Source organism: Salvelinus sp. IW2-2015, unplaced genomic scaffold, assembly GCF_002910315.2.
Source record: "Salvelinus sp. IW2-2015 unplaced genomic scaffold, ASM291031v2 Un_scaffold83, whole genome shotgun sequence".
NCBI lineage: Eukaryota > Metazoa > Chordata > Actinopteri > Salmoniformes > Salmonidae > Salvelinus > Salvelinus sp. IW2-2015.
This window is the reverse complement of record NW_019942514.1, coordinates 3302830-3327568: the sequence shown is the minus strand read 5'-3', so window position 1 is coordinate 3327568 and position 24739 is coordinate 3302830. Positions and strand designations below refer to the sequence as shown.

General features: G+C 42.6%; 1 protein-coding gene across 1 annotated transcript; it reads left to right on the top strand.

The window, feature by feature from the left end:
* The first annotated feature begins 42 nt into the window (after positions 1-42).
* LOC112068065 (oxidation resistance protein 1-like) lies at positions 43-24737 on the top strand. Its single transcript, XM_024135079.2, has 17 exons — positions 43-297; positions 8450-8666; positions 9226-9416; positions 10152-10231; positions 12753-12869; positions 16020-16199; positions 16577-16708; positions 16821-17005; positions 17714-17798; positions 17833-17872; positions 18095-18251; positions 18494-18665; positions 18899-19015; positions 19991-20143; positions 20493-20588; positions 21265-21338; positions 21511-24737. Exons 2-17 carry the CDS (start codon positions 8602-8604, stop codon positions 21644-21646), a joined length of 1980 nt encoding a protein of 659 aa, XP_023990847.1. The 5' UTR covers positions 43-297; positions 8450-8601; the 3' UTR covers positions 21647-24737.
* Positions 24738-24739: the final 2 nt, after the last annotated feature.

Sequence of the window (24739 nt, the reverse complement as noted above, 5' to 3'; positions counted from 1 at the left end):
AAGATGAATCGGGTGAGTTACAACTGGGTTTGGAATGAAACCCAACAGGATGGTAGCGCTCCAGGAACAGGGTTGAAGAACCCTGTAGTAATAGGCTACATCTGTACGTACAGACTGAGGAAATTGTGACATCATTTACATATTTTTTCCGCTCCCTTACCTAAAAAAAAGCACTACAAGTAAGATCTGTGGTAGGCCTGTAGCCGGTGGTGTCTGTATGCCGCATGTGTTCCCCGCTGGCTTCATCCATCTGCGCAGAAGCCAAAATGCAACCGTCACGTTCTCATTACGAACAGGGTAAGTAAAATACCTTTAATGACAGCACCATGGACAACTCCTTTCACCCGGAGACTTCGTGTCGCTATTTTGATCTGCCGCTGACCAAGTTTTAGCCTTCTCCATTTACATTGTGTCATAGGCTACATTTTGATTATTTTACTGCACCAACATTGCAATCTAATGTATGCACGATTTATGCAATAAACAGATGTATTACGGCACTGTACATTTTTGGGGACCTGTACGACAGACTGCTAGGGCTGGGCGATATGGCCAAAATATCATATCCCGATAACGATACATATCAATATATAGCACATTTTCTGTAAATTCAATTAATAAATAGTTTATATAAAATGACCACATGTAAAGGCCTATTTCTTATTATATTTCGAATTACACTCAACAGAGGTACTTACTCATTAGATTATTTCTCCTTTTATTTCGAACCTTTGTGCAAATGTTCAATTAAGCATGTAAAAAATATATTAATGTATAAAATCTAAAAAGGTAAATAGAAAACACCAACTATAGTTGCGAACAAAATAATTATAGGCCTAAAATATATACAGTGCTGTGAAATGATTTGCCCCTTCCTGACTTATTTTTTTGCACATTTGTCACTTAAACATTTCAGATCAAACAAATTTTATGACACAAAGATGACTGCATTTTATTTACTCTGGTTTTTAAGTGATGATTTTATTTATTAAGGGAAAAAAGCTATCCGAACCTTCATGGCCCTACGTGAAAAAGTAATTGCCCCCTAAACCTAATAACTGGTTGTGCCACCCTCCGCAGCAACAACTGCAATCAAGCGTTTGCGATAACTGGCAATGAGTCTTTCACATCGTTGTGGAGGAATTTTGGCCCACTCTTCTTTGCAGAATTGTTTTAATTCAGCCACATTGGAGGATTTGAACATGAACTTCCTTTTTAAGGTTACGCCACATCATCTCAATCGGATTCAAGTCCGGACTTTGACTAGGCCACTCCAAAACCTTCATTTAGGTTTTTTTAAGCAATTCAGGAGGTGGACTTGCTGCTGTGTTTTGGATCATTGTCCTGCTGCAGAACTCAAGTGCACTTCAGCTTGAGGTCACGAACTGATGACCGGACATTCTCCTTCAGGATTCTTTGGTAGAGAGCAGAATTCATGGTTTCATCAATCACAGCAAGTCGTCCAGGTCCTAAAGCAGCCCCAGACCATCACACTACCACCACCATATWTGACTGTTGGTATGATGTTCTTTTTCTGAAATGCTTTGTTACTTTTATGCCAGATGTAACAGGATGCACACCTTCCAAAAAGTTCAACTTTTATCTCGTCAATCCACAGAATATTTCCCCAAAAGTCTTGGGGATCATCAAGATGTTTTTTGCCAAAAGTGAGACGAGCCTTTTGTTGTTTTTGGTCAGCAGTGGTTTTCGCCTTGGAACTCTGCCATGGATGCCATTTTTGCCCAGTCTCTTTCTTATGGTTGAGTCATGAACACTGACCTTAACTGAGGCAAGTGAGGCCTGCAGTTCTTTAGATGTGGTTGTGGGTTCTTTTGTGACCTTTTGGGTGAGTCGTCGCTGCACTCTTGGGGTAATTTTGGTAGGCCGGTCACTCCTGGGAAGGTTCACCACTGTTCCAAATTTTCTCCATTTGTGGATAATGGCTCTCACCGTGGTTCGCTGGAGTCCCAAAGCTTTAGAACTGGCTTTGTAACCCTTTCCAGACTGATAGATGTCAATTACTTTGTTTCTCATCTGTTCCTGAATTTCTTTGGATCGCGGCATGATGTCTTGCTTTTTGAGATCTTTTGGCCTACTTCACTTTGTCAGACAGGTTCTATTTAAGTGATTTCTTGATTCAACAGGTCTGGCAGTAATCAGGCCTGGGTGTGGCTAGTGAAATTGAACTCAGCTTTCCAAAAAATATGATTAACCACAGTAAATTCATGTTTAACAAGGGGGGGGGGGGGGGCAATTACTTTGTCATATAGGGCCATGAAGATTCAGATAACTTTTTCCCCCTTAATAAATAAATGTATCACTTAAAAACTGCATTTTGTGTTTACTTGGGTTATCTTTGTGTAATATTAAAATTTGTTTGATCTGAAACATTTAAGTGTGATAAATGTGCAAAAAAATAAGAGCACTGTATATTTTGGGGGCTTGCCTGTTTTGCATGTTATTTTGACATTAATACATGCAACATATCAATTTGCATTTGGTACCTTGGGTCGTTTCTCGACCGTGTAAATTGGGGCCATGTCTTTGCAGATGTACAGTTGAAGTCGGAAGTTTACATACACCTTAGCTAAATACATTTAAACTCAGTTTTTCCTGATATTTAATCCTAGTAAAAAGTCCCTGTCTTAGGTCAGTTAGGATAACCACTTTATTTTAAGAATGTGAAATGTCAGAATAATAGTAGAGAGAATGATTTATTTCAGCTTTTATTTCTTTCATCACATTCCCAGTGGGTCATAAGTTTACGTACACTGAATTAGTATTTGGTAACATTGCCTTTAAATTGTTTAACTTGGGTCAAATGTTTCAGGTAGCCTTCCACAAGCTTCCCACAATAAGTTGGGTGAATTGTCCCATTCCTCCTGACAGAGCTGGTGTAACTGAGTCAGGTTTGTAGGCCTCCTTGCTCGCACACGCTTTTTCAGTTCTGCCCACAAATTTTCTATAGGATTGAGGTCAGGGCTTTGTGATGGCCACTCCAATACCTTCACTTTGTTGTCCTTAAGCCATTTTGCCACAACTTTGGAAGTATGCTTGGGGTCGCTGTCCATTTGGAAGACCCATTTGGCGACCAAGCTTTAACTTCCTGACTGATGTCTTGAGATGTTGCTTCAATATAGCCACAATTTTCCTGCCTCATGATGCCATCTATTATGTGAAGTGCACCAGTCCCTCCTGCAGCAAAGAACCCCCACAACATGATGCTACCATCCCCGTGATTCACAGTTGGGATGGTGTTCTTCGGCTTGCGAGCATCCCCCTTTTTCCTCCAAACATAACTATGGTCATTATGATCAAACAGTTATATTTTTGTTTCATCAGACCAGAGGACATTTCTCCAAAAAGTACAATCTTTGTCCCCATGTGCAGTTGCAAACTGTAGTCTGGCGTTTTTATGGCGGTTTTGAAGCAGTGTCTTCCTTGCTGAGCGGCCTTTCAGGTTATGTCGACATAGAACTCGTTTTACTGTGGTTATAGATACTTTTGTACCTGTTTCCTCCAGCATCTTCACAAGGTCCTTTGCTGTTGTTCTGGGATTTATTTGCACTTTTCACACCAAAGTACGCTCATCTCTAGGAGACAGAAAGCGTCTCCTTCCTGAGCGGTATGATGGCTGCGTGGTCCCATAGTGTTTATACTTGTGTAATATTGTTTGTACAGATGAACGTGGTACCTTCAGGCATTTGGAAATTGCTCCTAAGGATGAACCAGACTTGTGGAGGTCTTCAATATTTTTTCTGAGGTCTTGGCTGATTTCTTTAGATTTTCCCATGATGTCAAGCAAAGAGGCACCGAGTTTGAAGGTAGGCCTTGAAATACATCCACAGGTACACCTCCAATTGACTCAAATGATATCAATTAGCCTATCAGAAGCTTCTAAAGCCATGACATCATTTTCTGGAATTTTCCAAGCTGTTTAAAGGCACAGTCAACTTTAGTGTATGTAAACTTCTGACCCACTGGAATTGTGATACAGTGAAATAATCTGTCTGTAAACAATTGTTGGAAAAATTACTTGTCATGCACAAAGTAGATGTCCTAACCGACTTGCCAAAACTATAGTTAGTTAACATGAAATGTGTGGAGTGGTTGAAAAACGAGTTTTAATGACTCCAACTTAAGTGTATGTAAACTTCTGACTTCAACTGTAAATTGTAAAGGCAGCTGTTATCTCCTTCCATCTTTGATTCTTTGCTATATGGTGTGCCGCGTGCAAAAGCCTCTTGCAACGTCTGAGTCGGGGGTTTGATTTGAGCACTCAACTTTACTTTTTTGGGTCTCATCCGTAGACTCTCTGTACTGTTTCACATAATTCTTGCGTAGGTGGTAAGAGGTTAGTGGTGTTTGAGCCTGTTGTTGGGTCCGGCCTGCGGCATATTTTGCAGAGGACGGTTTTCTGGTCCGTGTCAGACTTTTATACCCAAACCCCGTCCATGCGACCGAAGTAGACCCGTTTTTAGGTACGAGCTCCGTGTCTCCGTGCTCTGTCACGTTCACGCTCCATGTTTGTTTGTTGCAAATTTCCTTCCACATGCAAACCGTTGTCCAATTTACAAAACATATTGCCCAAAAGAGTGTGATTTGCGACAACGAAATAAACGATAGAGCGTAATATGAAACAATAGACGTTTTTCAATCGTCACATGATATATATCGTCATATCGCCCAGCCCTACAGACTGCTATCGGTCCGCTAATATAGTACTAGTAAAGGTCCAGTGCACTACTTTTGTCCACTTTTTTTATAGTGTTGCTGCAGCACCCTCAGCACCCCTACTTCCTGCAGCTATGGTTAGGTTGCTAGTTGGTAGCTAGCCCAATGCAATGCTCCCTAAAAAGGAAGGTGATCATATGGTCACATTGACTGGCTTTTAAATTGAGATCCTTCTAATTCTAACTTTTACAACCTTTGTTTTGAGGAAAAATTCCAGTTTTGATTTGATAGAGGGCATGCAGTCTATCAAATGTGTATTTTTATCAAATCAACTGGAATTTCTACTCAAAGTAAAGGTTGTAAAAGTATACTACACATTTATAGAATAAATCATACCTAGTTTGATTCTGTCATAATCAGTGAAAACGTTGATTTATACAGCTTTAAATTGCCTTTTATAGATGTTGTGTATTTCATCAAGTCAACTGGATTAAAAAAAAATCTAAACAAAGGCTGTAAAAGTATGCTTGACATTTGTAGAATAAATCATATCTAGTTTGATTGTGACAAACGGTGAATTAGTTATTGATTTGTACAGCTTTAAATTGCATTTTAAAGATTTTATCTATTTCCATCAAATTAAAACTGGATTTTGTATTCAAAACAAAGGTTGTAAAAGTATGCTAGACATTTATAGAACAAACCAAATCTATTTTTATGTTTCTGTGACGATGAATTAGTTACTGATTTTTACAAATTTAAATCGCTTTTGGCGAATGTCTGTCGAATGTCTGAATGTGTGACTATAAAACAAACTGTACCTTGGTTAGCTTCGCTGGATGGAAGCACCCATAGCGCTATGGATCAAAACTGCAACATTAAGCATTTTTTATTTGAAGGATTATTTCTCGCTGATGAAAGATAAGGGCCATATGTTTCGAAAGCGATGATTACTGACGTTTCTAAACGTTAACCACAGCGTAGGGGATTCGAGTTCACATGAGGAAGTCGTGGGCGAAGCTATGGCTGTGAACTGTATGGAGAATGCAGAATGCCGCCTAGAGTTTGAGAAAGCTAAAGCACGGCTAGCTATTTAGTTGTGTTTAACGTTAGTTGCGCTCTACTGTTAGCTGACGAGGCTTGTCAGTTAACGTTAACTAGCCCTTCAACCGGTCTTCCTGGCTTATTGACCCTCAGTTTAGACATCGAATGATAACCGACATTAGTTACAATACATGGTATCTTAACACAAAATACAGATTGGCGTTGCTTTTCCTAGCAGGTTAGAGTATTTTAGCTAACCCTTTTCCTAACCTGCTGCCTAAATTCACCCTTAAAGGCGCTCCATGGGCAATCAGATGTCTGCATTGGCCGTGCAGCATTTACGGTGATACAGCCTCAGCATGAGTCAGGGCATTCATACTTCTTGCGCAGAGTTGTCAAGGAAGTGCGTTTGTGTTTATACAGGACCTCCCGCATTCACCTACCGTCATCAATCATGTCAATGCGTAGCTATATGGAGCCGTCCATATTGTTACAACATTTGAGAGGCTCACGGCGATGCGGTACTGAGCTCATGCCTCTGTAGGATCCGCTACTGAGTCACACCATCCATATGGCACCGCCGACCACATTTCGGATCAAGCATAAATTGTCTCTTAAATGCACTGCATGTTCAATCTGAGGTCTGCATTGGCCTTGCAGCTATTACATGATATTGCCTCTGCAGAAGTCAGGGAGTGCATTCATACTTCGGCTTCGCAGAGCTATATGGGAGGTCCTGTAAAACAAACTCACGTCCTTGACAATTTATTTTACATCAACTCGGCGAAGCGGAAGAAGTATGAATGCCCTGACTTCTGCAGAGGCCGTATCAGCTGCACGGCCAATGCTGATGGCAGATTGACCACGGAGCGCCTTTAACCTGCTATGAAAAAGTTACGTTTGGTTTTAGCTGTACTCACTCTAGTCAGAACCGTATTTTTCTCCAGAATTTGAGCATCAACAAGCGAAGCGACGCAATGAAAGCGCTTCGAGTGGCAGAAGGCAGGTGCGAGGCCTTTTGCGGAATTTATTTATAAGCTATATATATTTCCCAAAGGTATAAGCCACTCCAGTTTTCTATTCTAAGAAAGGCCATGTTATTTTCTGCGAAAGTTATGTATAGGCTTTTTCTATCTGCAATTAATTAGTGCAACAAACCAAAGTCATTTTGAAAAGTTACCATTGTAATCTATGCTATTTTAAGGCGTTTGTATGGGGAATTTAAAAACATGGGGGTTGGATTGATTATTACAGTGAGTTAACCGTTATTCCAGCCATGTAATGATTCTGCTCAACCACGGGCCCTTTAAAAAGGATGGAGGATGAGGGAAATAGGCGGAGCATACATGCTCAAGGTGTTTCTGTTGGCGTTGCGGTACTGAGCTATACTCTGCAGTGCTATCACAGTCTACAGTCACACCGCAATATGAAGTCTGCCGAAATCACCCGCTCTCCATCAACATTCCGGGCAGTCTTTGTGACAGGTCAGTCCCCATATGCTTGTAATATGTTGCTGAATTCAGGGTACCCCACTACTACGTTTTATTTCCGCATCCCCCGGATTTTCGATGTGGAAGTGGGATCATTCATGTGTAGGAAGACTACAGTAAATGCAATCTTCTCCACGGCATAATGATTTGTCGGCATGCTTCATACAGTATTGCACGTAGAACCCCTATTCATTATGAACTTGAGCTAAGTGGAGAAACCGGTCTCTTCTGACTGAATGTGCTAGAAAGAAAAAGGAAAATAGATGACATTGAATGCACCAAAATGCCATTCAATATACACTACCTGACCAAAAGTATGTGGACACCGGCTCATCGAACATCTCATTACACAATCACGGGCAGTAATATCGAGTTGGTCCCCCCCCTTTCTGCTATAACAGCCTCCATTCTTATGGGAAGGCTTTCCACTAGATGTTGGAACATTGCTGCTTCCATTCAGCCACAAGAGCATTAGTGAGGTTGGGCACTGATGTTGGACGATTAGGCCTGGCTCGCAGTCAGCGTTCCAGTTCATCCCAAAGCTGTTCGATGGGGTTGAGGTTAGGGCTCTGTGCAGGCCAGTCAAGTTCTTCCACACCGATCTCGACAAACCATGGACCTCACTTTGTGGACGGGCGCATTGTCATGGTGAAACAGGAAAGGGCCTTCCCCAAACTGTTGCAACAAAGTTGGAAGCACAGAATTGTCTAGAATGTCATTGTATGCTGTAGCAAAAAGATTTCCCTTCACTGGAACTAAGGAACTTTTTGTGCTGACATTGCTTCCAGAGGCAGTTTGGAACTCTGTAGCCATGTTGAAAGTCACCGAGCTCTTAAGTAAGGCCATTCTACTGCCAATGTTTGTCTTTGGAGATTGCATGGCTGTGTGCTTGATTTTTATACACCTTTCAGCAATGGGTGTGGCTGAAATAGCCGAATCCACTCTTTTGAAGGGGTGTCCATACTTTTGTATATATGGTGTACATGCATTTACTTCCTCTCTTCTCTCCCCTGGCATTTCTCTTGTCTAGATAGTCTTTGAGAGCATTTTCTCAATACAAAATGTTATTTTTTTTATTGCTTATTTGACCTTTTTTTGTGACAATATTTCCAGCGCAAGGTTATATGCCTGCTAAAATGCTCAGATTGCATCATTGATTCTCCTGAAAGACCTGACTCCATTACTTAGTATATGCACTCTTTCATTCTCCTATATGTGCACTAACTTACACTCTCCTGTAGGTATGATTACGGGGGCCTAATAAGCTTGGGGACCCAACATAGGAGGACGGATGCCAGCTGAGCCCCTCAACTCACCAGACCATCGCTATTGTCAATATCCCAGAATTCTCAGCTAGGCCCCTGAGAAGGCCTTCTTGCAAACCCTTGGAGCCATGGAACACAAAATACAACAGCGGGACAAAAACAGGCCCAGCTACTTTGGCAACGTCAAGACCAGGTCAGGCCTGCGATTAACTGATTATTGGCAAAAAAATGAGGAAACGCACTGCTTAGAATTGTGACACGTTTAGTTAATCCCAGAATGCGTCCTATCCTTTTTTGGGTTGCTCTCCCTACGTGTTGTGTTGCTCTCCCTACATGTTGCAATGAATGGAGCATAGTAGCTCAAAGTAGAACTTCAACACCTTCTTTGATATAGTCACTCTTTTGAATTTACTTCTCATTTGAATAAAGGAACACAGTCATGGGCATTGCGTGGGCAAGAGGAGTGCAGGTGTTGCCAGAAACAGTAACAACCCATATCCCTAACTCCCACTATCCTATGAATCACAAATGTGATTGCCAATATCGAGCAGTCTTTTTTTTAATGTCAAGACAAAATTATAAATAATCATAGCTGATTGCCTCGGATGGGTTATCAACTATTTTTACCCTTACATGCTCATATACTGTAGATGGGGTCAGAAGGCTTTAATGACCATAATAACTGGTGAACTAATAAACATCCCAGTAGTTTTCCCTACCACCAGTATCCCTCTGTTCTTTCTCCCCTCCAGACTGGGGTCCAAGCTCCCTGTTGGGGACACCCAGTCCCCCAGGTTAATTTCCGGACCCTTGGAGACAGGACCTCAGACCGGCCCAACCAAGGAGGCCAGGGCCAGCGGTCAGGGCCACCGTGCCGTGGGGCGTCCCCTTGACCACGTCCCCCACATCCGGAACCCCCGACTGAGACAGTATTACCTCCAAGGTAAGGTATCTCTCAACAAGGTTATAGCGATATCTCTGGTTTGTTTGCTTTAGTAGGTGCTTGGTAACTGCAGTAGATCCATAGCCAATTATTTGTATGGCATTTATGTTGTGTATTTTCGTAGCAAACCATTGTAGAGCCTGACAGAACACACACAAAGGGAGGTTGTTAAGGAGAACTCCTCTCTAGATGTAGCGTTATTTAACTTTTGAGGAATTGCAACACTGCAGCAAGGAAGGCTTGAACTTCTGACAGATAAATTACCTGTTGACTCTAACACAACAAAATGTGGAGTAAGTCAAGGGGTATGAATACTTTCTGAAAGCACTGTACCCAGAACCACAGATCTGCCCCTGTTAATGTTGACATTTTCAACGAAGGACTTATTGGATCAAAGTGATCACTCCTCCCGCGGGCTTTCAATTTGATCTAGTTTGCTGACACATGACATTGAGCCAGAGATCTGACATTTCTATGTCGGTGTGTCAAGGCCAACAGTGCTGCCTTGTTGCACACCTGAGGTTCTCAAAGAGAAACCCCAGTACCCTAATAAACCTCAAATGTATATAATTTCAAAGGAGCCCACACAGGGCCAGAGAGAGTGGGGGGTTGTTTTGCATGAATTAAACTATATACAGTACCACAAACAAGTTGTAAGTCAGCAGCAGAAAGAAGAGTACTGGTGGAAAGCGTTATCGCTTCTCAACATCATGTTTTTAAATCTTGCCTTCATAGAACCTAGATGGGGAACGGAGGGAACCATGGCCAAGTCCATGGGCAGAGATCAACAGTCAGATGACAAGGTAGACACTATGGTGAGTCACAATCTCATGTAGACCTACTCCTATGTCAATGATCTTAAAGACCTGCTGCACCCTCACATTTGATAACCAATACAGTGCATAATATATGGTATAGATAGATTCTGATAATGAGGGTTCAAAGGTCAGACCAGCTGTATTTCAGTGAAACAGTGGTCACAGATCATTCACAGATCTTCCTTATTTCAATGGGCATGCAAGGGTATATTCTGAGGCTCTACAACCGTTATAATGGAAGGACAGTGTATTGCAAGATATGTGTTGAAAATAAATGTTTGTAATTATATCACGTGCAGATGAAGAAGCTTCTATCACTGCAGCTTTCAAACGTTATCAGATTTCGTAAAGGGGAAATTGATACCGTTGAAGTCGGAAGTTTACATGCACTTAGGTTGGAGTCATTAAAATTTATTTTCCAACCACTCCACAAATTTCTTGTTAACAAACTATAGTTTTGGCAAGTCGGTTAGGACATCTACTTTGTGCATGACAAGTAATTTTTCCAACAATTGTTTACAGGCAGATAATTTCACTGTATCACAATTCCAGTGGGTCAGAAGTTAACATACACTAAAGTTGACTGTGCCTTTAAACAGCTTGGGAAATTCCAGAAAATGACGTCATGTCTTTAGAAGCTTCTGATAGGCTAATTGATATCATTTGAGTCAATTGGAGGTGTACCTGTGGATGTATTTCAAGGCCTACCTTCAAACTCAGTGACTCTTTGCTTGACATCATTGGAAAATCAAAAGAAATCAGCCAAGACCTCAGAAAAAAATGGTAGACCTCCACACTTCTGGTTCATCCTTGGGAGCAATTTCCAAACGGCTGAAGGTACCACGTTCATCTGTACAAACAATAGTACTCAAGTATAAACACCACACACAGCCATAATACCGCTCAGGAAGGAGACACGTTTTGACTCCTAGAGATGGGCGTACTTTGGTGCGAAAAGTGCAAATCAATCCCAGAACAACAGCAAAGGACCTTGTGAAGATGTTGGAGGAAACAGGTACAAAAGCATCTATATCCACAGTAAAACGAGTCCTATATCGACATAACCTGAAAGGCTGCTCAGCAAGGAAGAAGCCACTGCTCCTAAACCGCCATAAAAAAGCCAGACTACGGTTTGCAACTGCACATGGGGACAAAGATCTTACTTTTTGGAGAAATGTCCTCTGGTGTGATGAAACAAAAATATAACTGTTTGGCCATAATGACCATAGTTATGTTTGTAGGAAAAAGGGGGAGGCTTGCAAGCCGAAGAACACCATCCCAACTGTGAATCACGGGGGTGGCAGCATCATGTTGTGGGGGTACTTTGCTGCAGGAGGGCCTGGTGCACTTCACAAAATAGATGGCATCATGAGGCAGGAAAGTTGCTTCAATATAGGCACAATATCTCAAGACATCAGTCAGGAAGTTAAAGCTTAGTCACAAATGGGTCTTTTAAATGGACAGCGACCCCAAGCATACTTCCAAAGTTGTGGCAAAATGGCTTAAGGACAACAAAGTCAAGGTATTGGAGTGGCCATCACAAAGCCCTGACCTCAATCCTATAGAAAATGTGCGGGCAGAACTGAAAAAGCATGTGTGCGCAAGGAGGCCTACAAACCTGACTCAGTTACACCAGCTCTGTCAGGAGGAATGGGCCACAATTCACCCAACTTATTATGGGAAGCTTGTGGAAGGCTACCTGAAACGTTTGACTGACGTTAAACAATTTTAAAGGCAATGTTACCAAATACTAATTGAGTGTATGTAAACTTCTGATCCACTGGGAATGTGATGAAAGAAATAAAAGCTGAAATAAATCATTCTCTCTACTATTATTCTGACATTTCACATTCTTAAAATAAAGTGGTGATCCTAACTGACCTAAAACAGGGAAATTTTACCAGGATTAAATGTCAGGAATTGTGAAACTGAGTTTAAATGTATTTGGCTAAGGTGTATGTAAACTTCCGACTTCAACTGTATGTGGAACTACTGTAAATCCTACTGTAGCCTAAACATAACTTAATCAAGGCAAAAACATGTATTCAATAACTTTTTGTTTTTTTCTGTCTAGAAAGTCCCTTTGCAATGCATTTCTGTCTAGAAAATATACATTGAAACGATCTACAGCATATCAAGACGCTTTCAAGGACCAATATTGCTTTGAGTCTGGTATAGGGGTGACGTTTGTATATTGATTTATGCAACATATGGAGTAGTCAGAATGTATGCCTATTTTATACTCTTTGTATTCTTTGCAGTTTAGTACATGGTCTATAAACTTCTGTGTTATGAAAATATCATTGAGTTCCATGGGAATGTAATTTAGGTCAATGGACCATCTGTCAAAAGCTAAATCCTGTGTTGTGTGGGAGCGGATGGAAGGTTCACATGATATTGGGCTTGTCAGAGGACTGTGGAGCCTCAAATTAAGGGAACAGATTGGCATTTATTTGGTCTGATTTCTTAAAATATTGGAGTACTACCTAAAATGGATTTCTGCACTGCATACACACAGGCTCACCATGAAGACACGGTGTTCAGTGTCATCTCCAAGTGCAGTAGCTTGGCAGATCAGACTAAGCTGAACAGGCAGCTCTCCACCTCCATCTCTTCCTCCCTCATCTCCCGGCAGGTAAGAGTCACCATGGTTCCCACCCTTTATCAAATGCTACATCCTATACAGTATCTTCCAGAGCCAACATTTACACTTTATATATATATATATATATATATATATATATATATACATACATACAGTGGGGAGAACAAGTATTTGATACACTGACGATTTTGCAGGTTTTCCTACTTAAAAAGCATGTAGAGGTCTGTAATTTGTCATAGGTACACTTCAACTGTGAGAGACGGAATCTAAAACAAAAATCCAGAAAATCACATTGTATGATTTTTAAGTAATTAATTTGCATTTTATTGCGTGACATAAATATTTGATCACCTACCAACCAGTAAGAATTCCAGCTCTCACAGACCTGTTAGTTTTTCTTTAAGAAGCCCTCCTGTTCTCCACTCATTACCTGTATTAACTGCACCTGTTTGAACTCGCTACCTGTATAAAAGACACCTGTCCACACACTCAATCAAACAGACTCCAACCTCTCCACAATGGCCAAGACCAGAGAGCTGTGTAAGGACATCAGGGATAAAATTGTAGATGTTCACAAGGCTGGGATGGGCTACAGGACAATAGGCAAGCAGCTTGGTGAGAAGGTAAAAACTGTTGGCGCAATTATTCGAAAATGGAAGAAGTTCAAGATGATGGTCAATCACCCTCGGTCTGGGGCTCCATGCAAGATCTACCTCGTGGGGCATCAATGATCATGAGGAAGGTGAGGGATCAGCCCAGAACTACACGGCAGGACCTGGTCAATGACCTGAAGAGAGGCTGGGACCACAGTCTCAAAGAAACCATTAGTAAACATACGCCGTCATGGATTAAATCCTGCAGCGCACGCAAGGTCCCCCTGCTCAAGCCAGCGCATGTCCAGGCCCGTCTGAAGTTTGCCAATGACCATCTGGATGATCCAGAGGAGGAATGGGAGAAGGTCATGTGGTCTGATGAGACAAAAATAGAGCCTTTTGGTCTAAACTCCACTCGTCGTGTTTGGAGGAAGAAGAAGGATGAGTACAACCCCAAGAACACCATCCCAACCGTGAAGCATGGAGGTGGAAACATCATTCTCCCCACTGTATATATGACATCTTCTGTAACTTCTCCTCACTCAACATGTGACACCTTGAAATGTCACAGGGGGGGAAAAAACGTTAATTACAGGCCTATGGGTATGATCAACCTCATCATTTGAGCAGACACTGACAAGATGTACATCATCTTTTATATCTGCATATGTTTTTCCCAGTATGAAGTTTCAGGGTAGTGACATAATAGACTAAATGACCAAAATTATGTGAACACTTGCTTGTTGACCATCTCATTCCAAAATCACGGGCAATAATATGGAGTTGGTTCCCCCTTTGCTGCTATAACAGCCTCCACTCTCCTGGGAAGGCTTTCCTCTAGATGTTGGAACATTGCTGCGGGGACTTGCTTCCGTTCAGCCACGAGCATTAGTGAGGTCGGGCACTGATGGGCGATTTAGGCCTGGCTCGTAGTCAGCATTCCAATTTATCCCAAAGGTGTTTGTTGGGATTGAGGTCAGGGCTCTGTGTCAAGTTTTTCCACACCGATCTCAACAAAGGATTTCTGTATGGACCTCGCTTTGTGCATGGGGGCAATGTCATGCTGAAACAGGAAAGGGCCTTCCCCAAACTGTTGCCACAAAGTTAGAAACACAGAATATTCTAGAATGTCATTGTATGCTCTAGCATTAAGATTTCCCTTCGCTGGAACTAAGGGGCCTAGCCCGAACCATGAAAAACAGCCCCAGAACATTATTCCTTCTCCACCAAACTTTACAGTTGGCACTGCATTTGGGTAGGTAGCATTCTCCTGTGATCCGGCAAACCCAGATTTGTCTGTCGGACTGCCAGATGGTGAAGCGTGATTCATCACTCCAGAGAACGCGTTTCCACTGCTCCAGAATCCAATGGCGGCGAGCTTTACACCACTCCAGCTGACGCTTGGCATTGCGCATATTGATCTTAGGCTTGTGTGCAGCTCCACCATTTCAGGAAGCTCCGGACGAACAGTTCTTGTGCTGACGTTGCTTCCAGAGACAGTTTGGAACATAGTGACGGTTGCAACTGATTTTTACGCACTTCAGCGGTCTCGTTCTGTGATTTGTGTGGTCTACCACTTCGCGGCTGAGCCTTTGTTGCTCCTAGACATTTCCACTTCACAATAACAGCACTTACAGTTGACTTGTGGGAAAGGTGGCATCCTATGACGGTGCCAAGTTGAAAGTCACTGAGCTCTTCAGTAAGGCCATTCTACTGCCAAGATTTGTCTATGGCGATTTCATGACTGCTCAATTTTCTACACCTGTCAGCAAATTGTCTGAAATAGCCGAATCCACTAATTTGAAAAGGTGTCCACATACTTTTTTTTGTGTGTGTGTATATAGTATGTTTTACTTGTACCTTCCACTATGATTTGACATGCAAAGTGAGGGAAAGACTACGTAGCCTTCACCACATAGCCTTCAGAGAACCCACAGGTAACTGGCAAAATAAAATAAACACCAACATAAAATGTCTTAATAGGGTGTTGAGCAACCATGAACTGCCAGAACAGCTTCAATGCACCTTGGAATATATTCTACAATTGTCTGTAACTATTGGAGGGATGTAACACAATTTTTCCACAAGAAATTCCATAATTTGGTGTTTAGTTAATGGTGGTGGAAAATGCTGTCTCAGGCGCCGCTCAAATCTTCCATAAGTGTTCAATTGGGTTGTCTGGTGACTGACACTCTCCCCCTATGCTCCTTTGAGACCACTCTTTCAAAGTCACAGATCTCCTCTAGCCATGTTAGCCAAAATAATGGGCAACTCTGCATTTTTATACATGACCCTAAGCATGATGATGTTATTTGCTTAACTCTGGGACCGCACCTGCTTTCAATATACTTTGTATCCCTTATTTACTTGCATTTCCTTCATTTTGGCAGTTACCTGTATTTGCATGGTTACCAAATCAAGCATCCACCCCTCCACTCCAGTAGGCTACAGATAAGACCACAGTAAAGCAGATTTAAAGTTCACAGTACAATGGAAAGAGGAAGTGGGAGGTCTTAGTCTGGGCAGAGTTGTATTTACAGCAGTGCACGAATGTGTGTTGTGATGTTACTGTGCTTTCATTCTGAAGAACCTCTGCGTTCCCAAGAGTAAAGGCTCTGGCCAAGGCTCATGTCCCGCAGTGATGCACCTTGACCCCAACCTCAGGCTGGAGCCAGAGTTTGACACTAACCCAGGGCTTGGGCTTTTTCCGGCCCCATCTGCCAGCCCTCACTCCCCGTCACCAGATGCAGAGTATGACAAACTACTGGTAAGGATAATGTGAATTAATTTATTCCACAAATCATACAGAAGAGGAGGTACATTTGACAAAGTTTTTAAATTATTTAACCCTGATTATCTGGCGCCTATCAGGCCTTTAATGGAGTGTGTTCTTGCTTTTCTGATGGTAGAATTGAATGTTCTTGTCAGGAGAGGCTAACAGTTTTTAAATTAAGCTGAAATTGTTCAATAGAATAAGAGCCAATGCAGGACTGGAAAAACTTGGCTAACTGGCTCATGGCAATGATTGATTTCTGTGAGAACTGTTCTTTTTAAAACAGCTAATTCAGCTCTGTGTATATAAAGCACTGTCTAACGAGTGGCTACGGTTGTGTTTTTGCTCCGTGCTTGTTTTGATTATCCCAGGATGTGGAGGCGGTGCCAATGCCTGACGGACAGCTCTGCCTACTGGCCCTCCCTCCCGAGTGCTCCCAAAGGGAAGGGCAAGCCGCCATGCCATATCTCAAATTGTTCTGCCGCTACATCACTGACCGCAAGGTGGGTGGAGACTAGCGCCATTCTCACTAAAACTCTCACGCACCTCGCTCTCGCAATTCTTGCTCACCCCTCTCACCACCCGCTTACCTTTCTCACCTCTCTCTTTCACCAGGGTGTGGTTTCTGGTATCTTGCTAGTGACGTCCAATAAGATCTTCTTTGACCCGTGTAAGACCCACCCGTTGGTGATGGAGCACGGCTGTGAGGAGTACCTGCTGTCTTGCTCAGTGGACAGCCTGGACTCTGTCTCGTTCTACACAGACATTTCCCACGTACACTTCAACACCTCCACACACAGGTCAGCATTAAATGACTATGTGCATGATTGAGACACACATATTTGGTGCAGCTCTTCACAGATCAACATACTGTGTCTTCACATTGCCTGGAAAGGCGTTTTAACCTATAGGAGGCCACTAAAATAATCCTATATTCTGGGCAGACCTGTCAAATCGGTAGATCGCAAATACGCACTGACTGGATCAGTGTGGGTGAGTCTCTGACAAATCCACAGGTAGCAACCTGTCTCTTATACACATCTAGATGTGTATAAGAGACAGGCCTGGACTCTGTCTCGTTCTACACAGACATTTCCCACGTACACTTCAACACCTCCACACACAGGTCAGCATTAAATGACTATGTGCATGATTGAGACACACATATTTGGTGCAGCTCTTCACAGATCAACATACTGTGTCTTCACATTGCCTGGAAAGGCGTTTTAACCTATAGGAGGCCACTAAAATAATCCTATATTCTGGGCAGACCTGTCAAATCGGTAGATCGCAAATACGCACTGACTGGATCAGTGTGGGTGAGTCTCTGACAAATCCACAGGTAGCAACAGTGACCTTAATATGCTGTATGTTCTCTGTGATATCTAGCAGTGCAAATGGGAGTATAGCCACTGAAATTGGTCCATGGATTTCTATGGTATCAAGGAGCGCTTGCTGGGTCACATTGCAGAACATGCAACATACATAGGTGTTTTTTCTGTTACTAGGTGGAAAGGAACTAAAAAGACCCAGAAAACTGGCTCCAAAACTGGCAAGACGCTCCAGCAGTGTGGGAGGCGAAGCAGCAGTATCGCCTGTCTCTTATACACATCTAGATGTGTATAAGAGACAGGAGAAGGAGCAGTCTGTGAGGAATCGGACGTCAGGTAAGGAAAGGAATCAAGTCAATAGTTTTGTCATTCTTTTATCCCAAGCAGCACTGTGTGGTTGAAGTCTGCTTGATAAGTTTGTAGGAAGATGGTATCATAACAAATGGTTCGAACTCAGTCTCTTTTTCTTTGTTTTGCAACCCCCTCACTTTCTCCTCTCCCATTTTCCTCTTTCGCCCTCCTCCCCCCCCCCTCCCCCCTACTTCTCTCCTTCTCCAGGCCTCTCTAGACCTTCAGGAACTTTTGGGTGTCTCATGTTTGTCAGGCTGCGGCTCCAGGGTTCCGCTGGGAAGAAGGGTGTGGCTGCAGGCTTGCAGCTGGGGACAACAAAAACCTTACCCCGGAGGGATGCCTGGTTCGCCTTTTCCCAGGAGAGGTAACAGTCTGTAGCCACAGAAAGACTGTTTTAGTATAGCATTAACACTCCACTTACATTCTGTGAGCATTAGCACCTCACACTGACCATGTCTAACATTAACATAATGTTTACATGTCTTGTTCAGCAATTTCAATGCCCTCCCTTGCTGAGGAATATATAGACTTTTACAATTCTCACTAGAAGTAAGTCAAAGGTCTTTAACACTAAATCTTTCTGCTCTCATGTCTTGTTGTCTGTAGCTCAGACGAGCTCTACGCCTATCTGAGCCACTGGAGGCCTGACCTATGCATACTGGAGGGAGGGTCGGAGGAAGGGGAGGGCGACAAAGACGAGTTTGTACTGGTCGACAACGGAGAGGAGGAGGAGGAAGAAGTGTCCAAGAACCACGGACGGACTGGGGAGGACTGGGAGGTAAGTCTGTATATTATTAAAGTCTGTAGTGGCTGACAACAAAAATGGCTATTTCCATTAACTTTGACTAGAGCTTCAGTGGTGACGATGCATCTTTTGCACATCTTGCCCTGGGGAAGTTTGAGCAGTGTTTTAGGTGGGGTGGGGTCCGGAGTTGTTGTTTGAGTGTGACACGTGTCACGTTTGAGTGCGAGGTTAATGGGTTTATAACTAGGTTGTGTCTTGTCTTGCAGATGGTGTCAGTGGAGGAGGGTGGCGGGAGACTACCTCTGGTCATGGACAAAGATCCAGAGGGACTGTGTGAGATCGTGGAGCAGAGTCGCATCTTAGACGCAAAGCTTGTCAGAGAGGTAAGCACCCAACCATAAACATGTATGTCGGATCTTCACAAAACACTGTCTGATCTAATCACAAATGCACAAATTCACAATGGAACATTATTCTCATCCATTATTGGATAAGAAAGAGATAATGACCTCATTAATCCCCAAGGGGAAATTAAATGTAAAGCTTCTCATGACATGTCACTGGTCAGCACCACACATATAGAAGAAATTGCACACATTCCTCTTCTTGCCTCTAGTTCCACAAATGCATTACAAGTTCAGCATTCCCAGACTGGTCTGGGTTTAAAGATAAATCCAGAGTCTGAGACAACCTGACTTCTGCCTCGGTCTCCCTCAAGCAGCATTGGCCTTCAGTCATACACACAGAGCCATTCATGACTGAACCTTCGTGCTGAGTGGAGTACTGAAAATACTCAACCCCTACTGTGGCCATGTCTCACAAAGGGGGTTATGCATAAGGTAGAATGCTGGTAGTGAACTCCTGTGGAGAGATTTAAGCAGAGCAGTGCTGTGAGCACTTTGAACCAATACATTAGCTATGGCACCTGCAGGTCAGATCTTCTCATGTCCAGGCTCATTCACTTGTTGGATAGATGATTAGCTCAACAGAGGAAAAGCGTAGCTAAAGAAAAGGGTAATATAATTGGATATCAATGATTACCGTTTTCTCCCTTTTTCTTTAGCTCAACAGAGGAAAACGCTTAGTTTTTTTTATTTAACTAGGCAAGTCAGTCAAGAACAAATTCTTATTTACAATGACGGCCTACACCAGCCAAACCCGGACGACGCTGGGCCAATTGTGCGCCGCCCTATGGGTTGTGATACAGCCTGGAATCAAACCAGGGTGTCTGTAGTGACGCCTCAAGCACTGAGATGCAGTGCCTTAGACCGCTGTGCCACTCGGGAGCCCACTTGTGCCCCTGCTCTCCAACCCTCTCGCACAACTCTTTCTCCTTCTCAATCCTTCCCTCTCTCTAGCTCTCAGCCGAGTTGCCTCCCAGGACAGTGGGCCACATGTGGCATCTGGCCTACAGCACGTCTCTTCACGGCTCCAGCCTCAAGTCCCTCTACCGGAAGCTGAACGGCAGCGACTCGCCTGTACTCATGGTCATCAAGGACTCGCTCAATCAGGTGCCGTTTTTTATGTACTCAGATTTGAAATGTAATAGTCACAAACTCTCCAATGTTCCACGCACCACCCTCAACATTTTTAATATCTATCCGCTTCAGAGATTCAACACAAACACGTACCATAGAGCACTTGCTTTTCATGGCATTTGCACTATTGACTTCAGACACTCACAACTGCTCCAGAAACTATGGTGGGGTTGGTTTGAATAACATATGATTTGCCAGGAGTCACAAGAGTTCATTGTGGACTTGTGGTCACCTATGAAGACCCCCATTGTATGAGCTCGGTCTTGTTTGGTTACCAGAGGGTTGTGTTTTTGTTAATGGTAGGTATGTTTCTGTGCCCCAGGTGTTTGGGAGCTTTCTCTCTCACCCACTGAGGCCGAGCGAGACCTTCTATGGCACAGGAGAGACATTCCTCTTCATGCTGCATCCTCGATTCAAGGTCAGACAAGACACACACACACACTATGATGCATACACTACACTTACACAACCATTGCCAAACAATACTCTCCCACATTTTCTAATCCGAAATGTGTCTTAAGGTATTGCTGCAGGATTGTTTTGTCAACCTAAGTGAAGACAATACTGTTTGTTGCTAATCTTGCTGATGTAACATTGCAGGAGTTTTCATAGCAGCCAAATTACTATTCACATCAAGGTCTCTACCAACGTCACATGATCAATTTAATGCATGACTGGATTATGAAAGGTCACGTTTTGTCTTTTTAAGCACAAACAACATTTAAGAAGTTAGGAACTCATTGCTATCAATCACATGAGGTTGGTGGCACCTTAATTGGGGAGGACGTGCTCGTGATAATGGCTGGAGAGGAATAGGGGGAATGGTACCAAGCACACGGTTTCCATGTTGATGCCATTCCATTAGCTCCGTTCCAGCCATTATTATGAGCCGTCCTCCCCTCAGCAACCTCCTGTGCTATAAATAGTGTACTGTATATGCAGAGCATTACAAAGGCCAAGTTCATTGACCTGCAATTCACCTGGTCTGCAATGCGGAAAGGGCTGTCAGAGAAGTAAAGCATTAATCAGATAGGACCCTAAGGTACTCTTGTGTCGGTGTCCCTGACTGACTCTGCCCTTGTCACCTCCCATAGTGTTTCAGATGGACAAGAGAGAACTCCTTCTTCATAAAGGGAGACCTGGACTCTTTTGCTATCGGAGGAGGAAGGTAGAGCCACTCCCAGCTATAGAAATGTTACATTATGGTTTTCTTGATGCTGTTTCTATTTCCGTGACACTTACTGTCCATTGCTTTGTGGTACAGTATGTGCCAATATGTTTAGGAGAACACATTACTTTACTCTAAAACAATGAACTGCGTTTCTTTCTCTCTTCCGCAGTGGTCACTTTGGCCTGTGGCTGGATGAGACGCTGTACTTGGGCAGGAGTAGCCCCTGTTACACCTTCAACAACTGCTGCCTCTCGGAAAGAGACGACTTCCACGTCATAGAGCTGGAGGTGTGGACGTTCTGGTGAAGGCCTGCCCTCTTCAACTTGCCTAGCAACACCCACTCACAATGTCTGGCTGTCCAATGACTGCTTTAACCAAGACTCTAGAACCCATCTCTTCTAGAACAATGAGTTGGATGTACCTCACTATTTTGACTTAATTCTGTGGTTTTGGGCTGCGAACTGAACTGTGATTATTCTGAACCCTATCTCTGAATGTGGACCAAACCATTAGGTGGAGGAGGGGTGTTGGTGGTTTGGGACTGAGGTTGTAGCCTCACTGCATTGGAAGACTTGCCCTGTTGCAGCCCCCCACTCCTTTCGCAGCTTGGTATGGTCCTCATGTTCAACTGACTCTGCATTGTGGATACTGTAGTTCAGTGGTGGAATTCACATCTTCTAGCAATGGATCTCCATCTGAAGGCCTACCTGCATGTGTAAGCCTGCATTTCCACCCCAGCACAATTAGCACTGTTATTCTGGCACCATCTTTTTGCTGCCTGTGAATTGCTAACCTGAAGGTGGCTGTCTCTTTTGTAAAATGGCGGAACTGAAATTCAAAGAACTAGGGGCTCACTATGCCCCTTTTTGCATATAGACCAAATTATATGAACTGATGTACAAATTTAGTCAACGTGAACAAAAAAAGGACTTGAGGGACATGGTCTAACCTGAATATCTTTAGAAATGTTTGTTACCCACTCAATCAAACAATACCTGAAAGTTGCTGTCACTGATCAGAAGTTAGATCTATGTTCCCACAATATAACAAGTAGACAAAATCAACAAAATGTGAAAAATAGGGCTAATGTTATTATAACATGTCTTTATCTGATACTTTTTGAGAAACATCGATTTCATCCAGTGGTCATTGCAAGCTTACGGACCGACAATAACAATCAAGACTCCTTTTAGCAAAGACCCAATCTATAAAAAAATAAATTGCACAAACAAAGGTTATTTCAAGGGGATGACTACCTCTGCAATGCTAACATGTGCCTACATTGCAGCGCTTAAAAGGAAAGATTCAACCATGTTGAATGTTGTATCGTATTTGTGCATCTCTGAGCGATGTTCTATCAATTCCTAGGGTCCTTTCATGTTTATCTGAGCTATTCGCTGTTCAAGCAGGCAAAAATACAGCCTGCTTGAACAGCGAATAGCTCAGATACACATGCAATGAACTTCGGAATTGATAGAGCAGTGATGCACATACGATATAACATTCAAAATGGGTGAATCTTTCCTTTTAGAGGATGGAGAAATAACATTTTGTTAAGATATGACCTGTTTCAAGTGTCAATGTACACGTGGTAGAATTCGCAAAGAATATCACTAAGTCCATTTCGTCTTGCTCTTAACTGTTGATTTTGTTAGATAATCTTTGGTGTAGTCACTTTAAATTCTGATCTCATGGGCAAGGTGTTAATTAACCTGTAGTTCCATAACATGAGATCTACATCAACAATGTTTGGCTTCATAGGAAAGATCAAACAAAATGCAATTACATTACAATTGTGCCAGCATCCAACTTTTTGTGTTTCCATGACAGCTGTTGGCGACCTCGGGAACTTGCCTGCAGAGGTTTTAGCAATGGCATCAGGCCTTGGCCAGCCAACTTTGGACTTTCGGGCAAGGCCGTCACAAACTGCTAAAACTCCAGAGGGAACGTTCGACTTGGCCTGCTCTGCCACTCCATCAATGACAAAGTATTACAGAAATCTATGGTGCTTTACATATTGCAAAACAGTGCTTATTAAGAAAAACAATAATTAGTACAATGCATTATGGTGCAGTCTGCTTGTTTTGGTGTGAAAACGTTTTAAGCGAGTAAAACAAATTAGCTCACTATTACAACAATTAAATATGAATTAGTCAATAGTAGCGAAGACCAAAGGGACGTTTAAAAGCTGGCTACTTTTCTGACTGATGAGAAGTATGTCTACTTGAACGTCTAGCTATTGAGTTTAGTTATAAAAAAAAAAACATGTTTAATTAAAGCGTATGTCTTCAGAAGGGCTCAACTGGTATAGCTGCCAATGTCATTTGAAGAGGTTCTTGTAATACTGATCATGTTGGATGCTAATGTTGCCAGCGCCGAAGGAATCAGATCCCTACACAGAAGTTAGACGTTTAGCGTTTTCTTTGATCATTATCCTTCAGAGGAATTACCCTAATTTACAGACACAAACACAAAATTGACTGTTGCCGCTGCCAGCCTTTACTGTGCTAGGTATTCCTTGGCTTTCTCCAGCCCCTCTTTGAGAAAATTGATGTACGTCGCAGTGGAGGGGTCCTCGAACTCCCACAGAGCCACAAATGTGGCGTTTTCCTCAGGCTTCATGGACGTCTCATCCAGGAAGTAATTAGCATCGACGTGGTGGACGTAGAGTCATTAGGAAAAAATTACGTCATTTTCACACAACCTTATTGGCGTTTTTTATTTTACTTGGGTCTGGCACAGGCACCAATTACATTCCCTTAAAGTGATGGCTCAGTTTTATTTAGAAGTTTTAGCTTATTTTCAACTTCCCTAGGCTATTGTCGTTTCCTCCAAACCAGTTAAATTTGTTAAGTATCCAAATCAAAGTGTATTGGTCGCACATACAGATTTGCATGCAGGGTTGGGTAGGTTACTTTCTAATTGTAAATCGTTAGTCAAATTTAATCTGATTACTTTGTTACTTTTAGTTTAATTTCCCCTTGAGGCATTAGACACATTATTTACAAATTGAATGACATCTACTGCTGGTCATATATGAATGTTGCATTGCACTTTGGGTTGGTTTTGTAGGCTTCTATCCCATTGCTTTCTACTACAGATAATCTAAATTGTATTATTATCTTTACATTGATAACCAAAGTCTGTCAGATTTCCAGTCATTCCAATTAATTTAATACCCCTTGATCTTCAAGAATATGACTTGGAAATATGGAAGTATAGATTAGCCTAATTGTTACACCTGAGCATAACCAAAAAATTATGGACTTATTAGCCTGCCCTACTCAATTGTTTATGATTTTGTTGTCATGGAGGACTGATTGGGCTCATTGCTTCAAGTTGAAAAATAAATGCTGCTCTCATGGAATGGAATGCTTTGAGCACTACTGAAAAATGCA